General features: G+C 43.9%; 1 protein-coding gene across 2 annotated transcripts in view; it reads right to left on the bottom strand.

Annotated features, from left to right (window-relative positions):
* PTPRG (protein tyrosine phosphatase receptor type G) overlaps positions 1–12,436 on the bottom strand; it is a 771,239-nt gene extending 758,803 nt beyond the window's left edge. For both annotated transcript variants that reach the window (XM_023498086.2, XM_023498087.2), the window contains exon 1: positions 12,229–12,436. In XM_023498086.2, the coding sequence (XP_023353854.2) occupies positions 12,229–12,313 (85 nt within the window). In that variant the 5' untranslated portion in view covers positions 12,314–12,436. The remainder of the gene's footprint in view (positions 1–12,228) is intronic.
* Between the last annotated feature and the right edge of the window lie 255 nt (positions 12,437–12,691).

The raw sequence follows: 12,691 nt of genomic DNA, 5'->3' as shown, positions 1-12,691 counted from the left end.
ATATATATGTTATGTATATATATCATTAATGATCCATTTTTGGAAGTGAAATCTACCCTGAATTTGTGAAATATTTTAGCACAGAATTTTTTTTTTGCTGAGGCATTTGGGGTTAAGTGACTTAGCCAGGAAGTGTTAAGTGTCTGAGGCCACATTTGAACTCGGGTCTTCCTGACTTCAAGGCTGGTGCTCTATCCACTGTGTCTCCTAGGTGCCCCTAGAATATTTTTTAAAGATCTAGTTATGTGGTTTTATTACGTTCATCATATGCATGTTAACTAAAAATTAGTTAATTGGACTGGCCACTGTTTTATTTACAATGTTTCTATATAAATGTTTGAAATATGCATCAGAGAATGTCTAGTCAGGTAATTTATAATGTCCCCTCTATTGTTATATCTTCTTCCCCAGTGATAGTAAGGAGGTGAACTTTGTCTGAATGTAATAAAAACAGCTACCCTTTGTATTATGCTTTAAAGTCTACAAGGCATTTTACAAACATTATCTCATTCAATCCTCAAAACCCACCAAGATTTATTATCCCCATTATTTTCCCCATTTTACAAATAAGGAAACTGAGGCAGGAACCAGTTAAAGGATTTGTTCAAGATCACCTGGTTAGTAAGTGCCTGAGGCAGAACTCAGTTCTTCCAGATGCTTGAGTCCCTGCTCTATCCACTGTACCACCCAGTTGCCTATAGATAATGTCTTACTCTTTGCAGAACTATTAATTAAAAGACACAATTATTTCAAGTTTCTATAATCTGGCAAGTGCCTTTTTTCAATAGTCACATGAACTGGGCACATTAATCTGCCAAGTGTTTTTACATATAATATCTCATTTAACCTTCTCAACCACTGTCTGTGAGCTAGGTGAGAATCAGCATCCTCATTTGGTAAATAAGGAAGTTGAGTCTTGGGCATTTAAGCAACTTGCTCTCCATTATAGGACTATAAGCATACTTAGAGGGCAACTCAAACCTCCTCATTTTAAAGATGAGGAAACTAAGGCACAAAACCATCAACTAAGTCACAGAATTACTATCTGAGGCAGAATTTGAATCTAGTGCCCCACTGGTCCCATTTTACAGATTTAGAAATCAAAGACCAAAGACTTTTATTTGAAAGCAATGTGACTTGCCTAGAGTGGCTAGAATTTGAGGCTGAGTTGAACTCCGGTCCTCCCAAGTCCAGGGCCAGTTTCCTATCTACTGTATTACCTAGCTGTCCCTTGGATCAGAGACTTTTGACTGATCCTCAAGGCCTCTAGCAAAATTAATAATAATAAAATCAGAATTAGTAACTATGGTTCACTGCACTACCTAGCCATCTTTTCTATAGATTATTAAGATCTAAGGTATGCGGGGCAGCTAGATGGTGCAGTAGACAGAGCACTGATCCTGAAATCAGGAGGACCTGAGTTCAAATCCAGCCTCAGACACTTAATACCTTCTAACTGTGTGATTCTGTATAACTCACTAAGAAAAAAAAACCCACTTAAATTAAGTTTAACCCCAACTGCCTCACCAAAAAACAAACAAACAAACAAAAAGATCAAAGGTATGATTTCAAACCAGATCTCTTCAGACAAAGTCCAGTACTCTTTCCCCTGTACTGACAGTCCCTGTATTTAGATGTGGGACTGAAGAGACCATATAATCTAACTTGTTTATTTTACAGAGGCTCATAGAGATTAAAAAGACTTGCCAGCGTCACACACCTAAAAGCTGTCAGGGGCAGAACTTGAATCCAGGAGTCCCCCGAGTCTAGCTTCAAATGCTCTGTCCAACGTACCAGGCTGCTTCTACAATATCCATCCATAAATTCAAATATCATTCCTAGTTTAAAAGCAAAAAGGGGAATCCAAAAGCTACCAGCAAGACTTGTGTTTGTCCTCTGGGCTTTGGAGGGCTGATTATTTCAGGTTGGAACTGACTGCTCCGATGATCCCATGCTTTCCTGGCCAAAATGCAGCCTCCAAGTGGGTCAGCCTGTTAAAGCTCTAAATAGTGAGTCTTTTACATTCAGATTTCATTTGGCTAGGGAGGAATCCGATAGACGTCAGTCTTCCAAAATGATGAAAGGACAAGGAGTTCTGTCTCTCATATGTACCCAGGACTGAAACCTAAAAAGGCTCCTGGAGACCATTAAATCCAAGCCTGCATTTTACAGGTCACAATTAATCTGAAGCCCAGCCTTCAGACTCCAAAGCCAACACACTATGCTGCAGCTTAATCACATCAGTTTTCTCCCATGCAACAATGACAGATTTAGGTGCTTGTGTCCTGTTTCTAAAGTAAATACAAAAATTGCATACAACTGAATTTGAACATGCCATAAAGTCCCCAAAATTCAATGCCACAAGCATTTAAGCACCTATTACATTATGGCAAGCACTGTGCTAGATGCAAGGAAATAAAAAGAAAAAGAAATTAGTTCCTGCCCTCAAAAAGCTCATATTCCACCAAGGGGAAACAAAACTTTATATGTACAATGATGAGTAAATACAAGAGAGATACAAATTAGGAAATGAAAGCGGGGAGCCACAAACTACAAGGATCATGGGGAAAATGTCCTATAGGGGAAGGCACCTGAGTTGAAACTGAAGGAAGAAGCTAAAAGATAGTTAAAAGCATGTGTCTAAACTGCCACATTACATGCCCCCAGAAGAATTCTGTAATCTGTTTTGGAGGGAGGGGGTAGAGTTAAAGATGGTGAGGAATGCACAGTACGATTTCTAAAATAGGAACAGCTGACCTTCACATTGCATTCTACAATTTACAAATCGATATACATGATCTCATTTGATCTTCACAGCAACCAGGTGAGGTAGGTACTCCATATATGATTCTCTCCATTTTATAGAAAACAGAGGCTTGAAATGAACATCAGAAGCTTCTAACTCTATGTTCTCTCCATTGAACCAGGGATATACTTTAGGAAATTCAGGGCAGGCCAACCTTTATTCTTCTGAAAAACAAAATCCTAAGGGCTGGATCTCGCAAACAAGTTAGTATGAGTGATCTCAGTCTGAACGGTTAGACAAATCATAAACTGAGGGATGATGCTTCTCTGTTAAAAAGGAGACGTCCTAGGGAAAAATGGAATGGGTTGCTGGGTAAAATAAAGAGCATTAATGAAATACTTTTAAACTCATACACTTACACTATATGTATGTGTGTATGTGTGTGTGTGTGTATATAATGTACACACACACACACACACACACATATATATATATGTGTGTATGTGTGTGTGTGTGTGTGTGTGTAAATTCATGACTATGTCCAAAAGGCTATCAAACTGCATATCCTTTGATCCAGCAGTGTCTCTACTGGGTTTGTATCCCAAAGAGATCATAAAGAAGGGAAAGGGACCCCCATGTGCAGAAGTGTTTGTAGCAGCCCTTTTTGTAGTGGCAAGGAACTAGAAACTGAGTGGATGCCCATCAATTGGGGAGTGGCTGAATGTGAATTCACTGTATGTGAATGTGATGGAATACTATTGTTCCATGAGAAATGATCAGCAGAATGATTTTAGAGAGGCCTGGAGAGACTTATATGAACTGATGCTGAGTAAAGTGAATGGAACAAAGAGAACACTCTACACGGCAACAACAAGATTATGTGATGATCAATTCTGATGGACATGGCTCTTTTCAACAGTGAGGTGATTCAGGTCAATTTCAGTGGACTTGTGATAGAGAGAACCATCTGCACCCAGAGAGAGAATGTAGAAACTGAGTGTGGATCATAACATAGTATTTTCATTTTTTTAGTTGTTGTTGTTTGCTTTTTTTTTCCTTTCTCATTTTTCCCTTTTTAATCTGATTTTTCTTGTGTAGCATGAGAATTGCGGAAATATGTATAGAGGAATTGCACGTTTCAATACATACATTGGAGTTCTTGCTATCTAGGGGAGGAGGTGGGAGGAAGGGAAGGAAAAAAATTTGGAACACAAGATTTTGCAAGGGTGAATACTGAAACCTATCTTTGCATATATTTTGAAAATAAAAAGCTATCATTAATTTAAAAAATAAAATTTCAAAAAAATTAATGAGGGTTCATAAATGGGGCGATTTTATTACTCCTTTGTTACAATGAAAAGAGGCTATATAAATACTCACTGAACAGCTAGGTGGCATAGTGGAGAGAGCACTCGTCTTGGAGTCAGAAGGAATTGAGTTCAAATATGGCCTTATGAAAAATCTATGAAAAAAAATCATATGACTTCAAATATAGCCTCAGATACCCACTAGCTGTGTAACCCTGGGCAAGATACTTACCCATGTTTACTTCAGTTTCCTCATTTGTAAAATGAGCTGGACAAAGAAATGGCAAATCACTCCAGTATCTTTGCCAAGAAAATCCCAAATGAGGTCACAAAGACATGACTGAAAAGACTAAACAACAAAAAACTAAGTTCACAACTTCATATTCAATCTCACTTTATCTGTTAAAATGTTCATCGTTATCAGTGACAAAGTTCCTAACGAGAGAGAGAGAGAGAAATTAAAACAACATTATTCCAATTCTAGTTCATTGGAAGTCAGAGTCTTTATGGTAAAACACTAAATTTTCTAATTGAAAGCTTCATATTGTGGCTAACTTCAAAATGACATCACCGAAATTTGAGCAGTCAAATTTTCTGCCACAGTAGGACCACAGAGCTAATAGGAATCTTATCAATCACATGGTTCTACCTCCCCCTTTATTTTTAAATCAAAGCAATGAACATTTCTCAAGTGCCCACCATGTACCAAGCATTGTGCTAAGGAAACTGCACCTAAGCCAAGCCAGGAAATTAAACCCCAGTCCTCAATACCCTTCACAGAAACTGGGTTAGCAGATCTTTCAGTATAATCTTACACAATACTTCATACATTGAAAAAAGAAAATTACACTATGAATTAGTTTTCCATCAAGACTTAAAATGACAGATAAAAAGATTTTGAGGACAATTCAATTCCATGAACTCTATCCTGGCTAAAAGACCAGTAGTAGGTGCGACTCCTTCCTCAGCAACTTATCACTTACCTAACCTAAGGTAAGGTATTTTCCTCTCTCTGGATTTCCTCTTTGGTAAAAGAAGAGGTTTGGAGTAGATAATAATCATAACTCATAATTACATAGTGCCGTAGGGTTTGCAGAGTGCTATTTAAACAGTATCTCATTTTGATCTTAACAACAATCTTGTTAGACAAGTGCTTTGATTTCCTCCATTTTACAGACAAGAAGACTGAGGCTCAGGGACTAAGAAATATTGTCCTGGGCAACATAACTAGTAAGTACCTAGAGAAGAATTCAAATTCAGTTCTTGCAGGCTCCAAGTGGAGTTATTCTTCCCAGTTAAGTAAAATCATCTCTAAGGGACCTTTTGGTTCTAATGCTTTAATTCCAGCACTGAGAGGCAGAGCCACACATTAGAGATGCTTTAAAAATAAATATCCCTTGTACTTAATGGAATCCATGTTCTTCTTTGCCTTGGAATATTCTCCTACCCAGCGCCAGCTCCTGGTCTACCAAAAATCTGCACCAAAGACTTTATGGGTTACTGAAAGATTTTTCAAAGCTTCACACTAAACCCATTATTGTGAATCAACTCCCATAAACCTGTTAAAATACATCAAAGTTCCCATTCAGTTTGGCTGCTTCCCTTCAAGTCTCTGACTACAGCGGCAACACATCAGTAAGTTTCAAGTCACTGGGTTTGGAAAGACAAAACAGAACCCTCCTTTTGCTTTCTCTACCTGCAAGAATTCACTTACTTTCCACCCACCCAAGACCCTCATGCTTCCCTCCCATCTCCCTCAGGCATCCCCAGTCAAAGAAGTGCTTTAAAAATAAAGGAATAATTAAAGATCAAGAATTGCCAGCTTCCTAAAACCCACAGCTCTAAATAGGCTTGGAGAGCCCTCTCCTGTACATTCCATATTTCTCTGTCAAACGTGAGGCATGCACAAATAGACACACTTTGCTAAAGGAGAAAAGTAGATGGACAGTAGACTCATCACCAGTGTGGGCCCAGTTCTACAGGAGACAAACGAGAAAGAGAGTTGGCCATTTTAAAAGACCTCCAGCAGGAAACTTACAGAATTCTTTTGTGACATACATTAAGAATACAACAAAATTTGGATTTTTATAGGTGATATTTCTTTTGTTGCTCCTCAAAAAACATTTTTAACATCTTACCAATAAATCTTAAGGACTTAGATCTTTAAATTTCAGGGTGGGGTAGAATATTAAAACATCTTTTTGACCCAAGTTATCCCATTATGAAGTAATACAAATTAAATGCATCAATAAAAACAGAACATTTTCAAAGAATAAAAATTATCAATTTTTAAAAATACAAAATGGAGAGAGGGTGAGTATGGGAATCAAGGCTTGGTTTAAAGCCAGTTTCCCATCAAAGGTAAATCACTAAATTACTCAGTGCCCACCTATAACTCTTTAAGACTTTTTTTTTTCTGAGGCAATTGGGGTTAAGTGACTTGCTTAGGGTCACACAGCTAGAAAGTGTTAAGTGTTTGAGATAAGATTTGAACTCAGCTCCTCTTGACTTCAGGGCTGGTGCTCTATCCACTGTACCACCTATCTGCCCCCTCTTTAAGATTCTTAAAGGTAGAAAAGCACTCCTTGATCTGCATTAGGGGTAGGATTTTCCACACCATGAGTAACCTACACAAAGTCAGAGAGCTAGAAATGGCCTTAGATATCTTCAGTTCCAAAACTCATTGTTAAGATTAGGAAAACACAGCCAAGAGTGAAGAAGTGAGGCTTTTCTGACCACATGGGCAGTAAGTGGTTCTTGCTTTGGGATGCTGATTTGAGCTGGGGCTCTCACCCCTGGTGTTGCTCATACAATCGGGATGTAGATGTAATGAATTCTCCATACCAATGGCACAATGTCACAGACATGAAACCTCTCCCTCTAAAAAACAACTGACAAATGAAAATACTGTCCCATAAATACAGGATGACAGGTTTTAGAAGTGGAACAGACCTTGGACATCATTTAGCCCAGGGCTTTCAGATACACTGTTAATTCGGTTAAAATAAAACTGCAGCCTTTTAAAACCTTTGAATTTTGCGGGGGTTTTCCAACAACGCCTCACAGTGAATTTTCAAAAGGCATACCATTCTAACATTCCATTTTCCCAGCTCAGGAAATCACTTTCCTAAGACGGAAGAAAGGATGTTGCCCATTTAGTTTTTTTGTTGTTGTTGTTGTTTTGTTTTGTTTTTTAATTAAGCCATTCTGTTAACCTTGATCATCCATATACAAAACTAGAAGGACACGGAATCAGACATATGACTAGGCTGTAGCAACAAAAGTCCTTTGGCCTTTATCTTGGCTACACTGGATACCACCAGGGCCATCAGTGACCAGAGGAATTTAAGTGCCTGACCACATAAAGCCACCATTTAACCATACTGGGAATTTCTCAGCAAGGATGAGACAGCTCTCCTAATACACTAAATGCTTCTGACCAAAGTTTCAACTTGAATGGCGGAGATGTTTTACTAGGTTCCTGGAACTCAATAGGGACACTCTCCCTACCACACCTCCACCAGCTTTTACAAACCTGCGTTCCTCCAAACTCAATCTGAATTTTTTTGGACGCCAAATTCGTCCTTATACTCTAAGTTGTTTCATCCGAAAAGGAAAAGGAAAAATAACAAAATTGCTATTGCAAGAAGAAGTATTTATCCATAATAAAGAATTGCTATTTGGGGGGTTGAGGGTTTTGTTGGATCATTTTGAATTCTCCAAAAAGGTCCCATGACCCTCCTACCTCCAGCATCTCTGCCATGTCCATCCTGTTGCCAAGGACTGGCTTATCTTCTTGTTCTAATTCCCCTCAGCCCATACATGTGATTATTGTTTGGGAGAAAATGTAAAGAAATAGAGGAGGTAGGAAATATAATAGTTTTGTGTCTGCTGGGTCTTTTAGAAACCAGCCGATTATCCAAGACTTGATGACGTTCATTAACATGGTTGAGGGAAGAGAAGCAAGAAGCTTCTCACCCACTTCTATGAACAGATATGCCGACTTTACAAATACTATTTTTATAAAATGGCATTTGGAATTAAAACACAAACACACATACCTGCAAAGATCTTTAATGGCACAAGCAAAGTGCATTGCTGAGATTTGTATTATAGGAAAGATTCCTCTGTCTTTTAATCCAACATCTGTCAGATTCTGACATATCAAAGAAAGTCCAGCAAAGCTTGTCTGTAGGAGATGTTCCCACTATCTACCTTGTAAATGTAATTATTGCAAAATATATATGTGTGTGTGTGTGTGTGTATGCATGTATGTATCTCAGAACCAGAGAAAGGAACTTCATTCAGATGGCTGAAATAGAGAAGAAATCAATACAAAGGAGATAAATGTTACTTTCTGAAGAGCTGTAGAATTTTAAATAGATGGGATTTTAACCCACTTGGTAGCTGATTTTATATCCCTTTGAAGTCACTTAAATTGTCTGAGGAATATGTCTGATTCAGGGTCTGGTTATGTCACTGCATCTTTGAAAATGTTACTTTGAGACTCATGATGGAAAATGCTATCCACATCCAGAGAAAAAGCTATGGAGTCTGAATGCAGATCGAAGCATACTATTTTCACTTTTTTTTTTCTCGTGGTTTTTCCCTTTTGTTCTGATTCTTCTTTCATAACATGACTAATATGGAAATATGTTTAACATGATTGTACATGTATAACCTATATCAGATTGCTGGCTGTCTTGGGGAGGGAATGGAGGGAAAGAAAAAAAAATCTAGTATTCACAATCTTGCAAAAATGAATGTTGAAAACTATCTTTACATGTAATTGGAAAAAATAAAATACTACTGGGAAGATGTTACTTTGAGAGCTGATTTTTACAAGACAGGTCATATTGCTGCTAACAAAAAACAAACAAACACAAAAATCCCGAAATCCATGCTCTCTCTTTGAAAGGTTCAATAATACAATGCCAAATAAAGACAACTATGAGCCTCCCAAAATGTCAATTCTCCCATACCACTTATACATGCACACAGGCAGGGGCAATTAAATTTCATATACTGGTAAGGAGAGGTCTCTATAGGGGAAAGAGGGTGGGAGAGAAATGTGATCTTTTAAATCCTTACCTAGAAAGTCCTTACTCTGAAAAGTTAAGAGACATGTCATTATCAAGACAAAGGAATACAAGCTGTCAAGAAACTATTTTAAGCCTGGTTCAAACTATAGGCCCAAGTCCTTCTGTCTGGGTCCCATTATTTTGGGGAGCTAAAGAACAAAAGTAAAAAACCTCAGAAAATATATTCTGTGCTCAGTTTGTTCAGAAGCCTAAATTCAACAATGGAGAGCTTTGGGTGCCCATTCATTGTTAGAAGGCAAAATTCCAGAACAACTTCAGGGAGAGATCTCTCTCTCTCTGTGTGTGTGTGTGTGTGTGTTGTTTTCTCTTTCTGCATCTGTCTCTGTCTGTTCTGTTCTCTCTCTGTCTCTTCCTCTCTCTCTTCTTCTCGGTGTATGTCTCTGTCTCTATCTGTCTCTGTCTCTATTTCTCTCTCTCTCTCTTTTTAAGACACCAGTCCTGAAGGATGAAAAAAGCTCAGCAGAGCCCCAGCTGGTCCACTGGCATTATTGCACCTTTAGAAAATGGACTACCAGAATTCTCTAAGATTCTGACATTTTTAACTTTCCCAGGCTTCCAGTTCCCAGAGCTTCCCTCCAGGGCTTTCCTTTTCATCAGATCGCCAGTACCCACCCTATCCCCTGGGCCCCGACACCATAATTCCATCCTGCCCTGGGAGAGGGCCAGGGTAGCTGCTGGTCACCTGGTCAGCAGTTGTATCCAGCATTGGAGAAATCTGGGCAGAGGAGGGGAAAGGAGACAGCCCCACCGAGCTGGTATCAACAGTGTTCCCTTTCTGAATTCCGACTTCTCTGACACAGGGAAAATTGAATACAGAGCAGGCTGGCTTCCTGTCTAATGCATCCCAGAGGTACAGAGAGAGCCAGATGTTTTGTTTCCATTTTTCTACATTTGGCAATATTTCGCAGCCTTTCCCTTACCCCTCCCCGTGTTTTCCAATGCCCCACAGCCCCTAGGAACGTGACCCACCCCCCAAATCGAGAACGGGAAAAAGTAAGGATTGTAATTCACCCCATAAAAAAATGGAATGACCAGGGAGGGGGGAGGAAACATGGTTAGATACCTGGAAACAAGAGAAGAGGCAGCCAGCTCGAAGTGTTTGGGAAGGGGGGGAGAACGACTAAGGGCCTGTGGTTAGGGGAGCTGGACCTTCATCTATCTGTCTAAAACTGGACTGAGTCTTAAATCTGTTGGAGGTGGGTAGGGCACTAATGAGGGAGCACAAAGCAAATCTCTGGCTATTCAAGAAATGAGAGTCCAGAAGGAACCCTCTGTCCCCAGTACAAAAAGCTGCCCCCCTCCATCCCTTGCCCCTCTTACATAATGCCTCCTTCCCCAGGAGTGCCCACAGGAGGGGAGGATGATGAGGGGGAGGGGGCGCCAGTGGGCCAGCTCAAGGCGGGGGTACCAGGGCAGATAAGGAGCAGACCGGGCGCCCAGCCCCGGAGCCGGGGGCAGACGGGAACGGGGGCTCGCTCTTTCTCTCCCTCTCCCGGGTCCGCTTCGGATTCTGCTTAGAGGAGCACTGCGCCAAAAGCCGGCGCCTCGGCCGCGGGAGGGGGAGCGGAGCTGGACGGAGGGAGACCGGCATCGACGGGGAGAGCCGGGGAAGGGATGGGGGCACCAGGGCTCCAACAAGCCCTCACTGTGACAATCCCCCTTTCCTTCTCCACATATCACACACACACACACACACTCACTGACACCCCTCCGTTTTCCACCCCAAGCTAGCATAAGGAGCCAATGGGTGGCTTGCAAATCTTGGAGGATGGTGGGGGGGGGGGTAGGCGGTGCAGTCAGACTTAAGCCTCTGCACCCCGAAGAGCAGGCGGCCAGAGGGAAACTGCCCTCCCGGCCCCCGGGGAGGATGTACAAAGCAGAGTCTCGGTTTCTTTCTCCACCACGTCCATCTCACCAAGGGGCGCGGCTGGGGTCCTCTGGGTGGGGAGGGAGAGAAGCCCCCCTCCCCCGGGCGGGGGATGGTACAGATGGCTCCAGGGGCGGTGGGAGGAGGAAGGGGAAGCAAGAAGAGTCGAGCTAGGGAAGCCCCAATCGGGGGGCAGGAGAGGCGGCAGGCCAGCCTCTGAGCTTTGGACAGCCGCCACTGGGAGCGTTTCAAGTTCACGGCTGGGCTGCTCGGAGTCGGCGGCTAAAAGGGCAGTGACTCCACGGGCTCTGTTAGGTGGCAACAGCGGGGAAGCCAGCCACATACTCCCACCCTCGGGTGGGTACGGACTGGACCTGGTCCCCTTCTCTCCCCACCCCACCCCCCAAGCCCGATTTAAGAAGCTGAACCTCCGCCCCACCCCAGCAGTCTCCCCGCCAGCTGCCCAAGGGAGGCGCGCGGTTAAAAGGGAAAAGGAGAACTTGGGAGACAAGTGGCCGCAGGCTAGTACCGAGGGGGGCGGGGGGAAGCGGCGCTTCACGTCCCCCACCCTACCACGGCGACCTTCGCAGCCTTCTTATGTCTGGATAGTCCGATGGTTCCCCGTCCCCCTTTCCCCCTATTCAGACCATCTCCAGCTCCCCGCTTTCCTCTAAGTCTAAGGCTCCGGGATCCAGCCTCCTCGCGTTTCCCCAGGCTACCCAAGACTCTCCTGGCCGGGTCCGCGCCCCCGACCTCGGCCCCCAACAAAGGTGCCCGAGCCAGCCTGCCTGCTCCTCAAACCCCAGAGCTCTTGCCTGCCGGGAGCAGGTCTTTGGAAAGGCAGCGCCGAGCCGGGGGCTCGCTCCCTTGCGCAAGCCATCCCGGCGCTGCCAGGGGCCGAGGGGGCAGGAGCAGCCAGCGGGCCCCGGCCCCCTGCCTAGCCCTCCGAACCCCAGCTTTCCGAAGAAGCAGCCTGCCAGGTGGCGGCGGCGGCCCGGCGACGGGGGGGGGGGGAGAGCGAGGAGACGGTCAGCGAGCCCGGCCCCCCCTTCCCCAGGTTCGGGCAGCCCAGCCAGGCGGCACCGGCACCCCGATCCCCTCCTCAGCCTGCGGCACCCGAGCAGAGGCCGGCAGCCGTCGCCGTGCTCAGCCCCGGCCCGGGGTCCCCCTCAACCTCCTCCCCAGTCCGCGGTGGCTGCTACTCACCCGGGAAACAAACGACATAATGGAGCACGGAGCTGGTGATTTTCAAGAAAAAGATCCACCAACACGGTTCCAAAAGCCTCCGCATGTCCAAAAACGCACATCGAAAGGGAGGAGGCAGCTGCGAGGAACTTGTTAAATAAGTTTCTTTTCTTCCCTTTGCCTTTTTCCCCTTCTTTTCACTTTTCTTCTTCGGCTTTCCTCCACTCCTCCTCTCACCCCCACCCAAAGTCCTTTCCCCCCACCCCCCCCAGGAAACTACCAATCACCCCAAATGAAAAGTAACAAGGTAGCAGAGTCCGGGCAGAAGAAGACACCGGGGACCGGAATGGGGGGTGGCGGGGGGTGGGGGGAGCCGGGGTCTGGAGCGAGGGAATGCCCCGGGGGCCGGGGGAGTCCGGGAGGGTCCGAGGGCTAGTCCCGGGGAGCGGGCTCGGGCAGCCCGGCGGCCGGCCGGCCGGCCAGC

Source organism: Sarcophilus harrisii, chromosome 1 (genome assembly GCF_902635505.1).
Source record: "Sarcophilus harrisii chromosome 1, mSarHar1.11, whole genome shotgun sequence".
Taxonomy (NCBI): Eukaryota; Metazoa; Chordata; class Mammalia; order Dasyuromorphia; family Dasyuridae; genus Sarcophilus; species Sarcophilus harrisii.
Note: the sequence above shows the minus strand (reverse complement) of the source record. Positions and strands in the feature narration are given on the sequence as shown.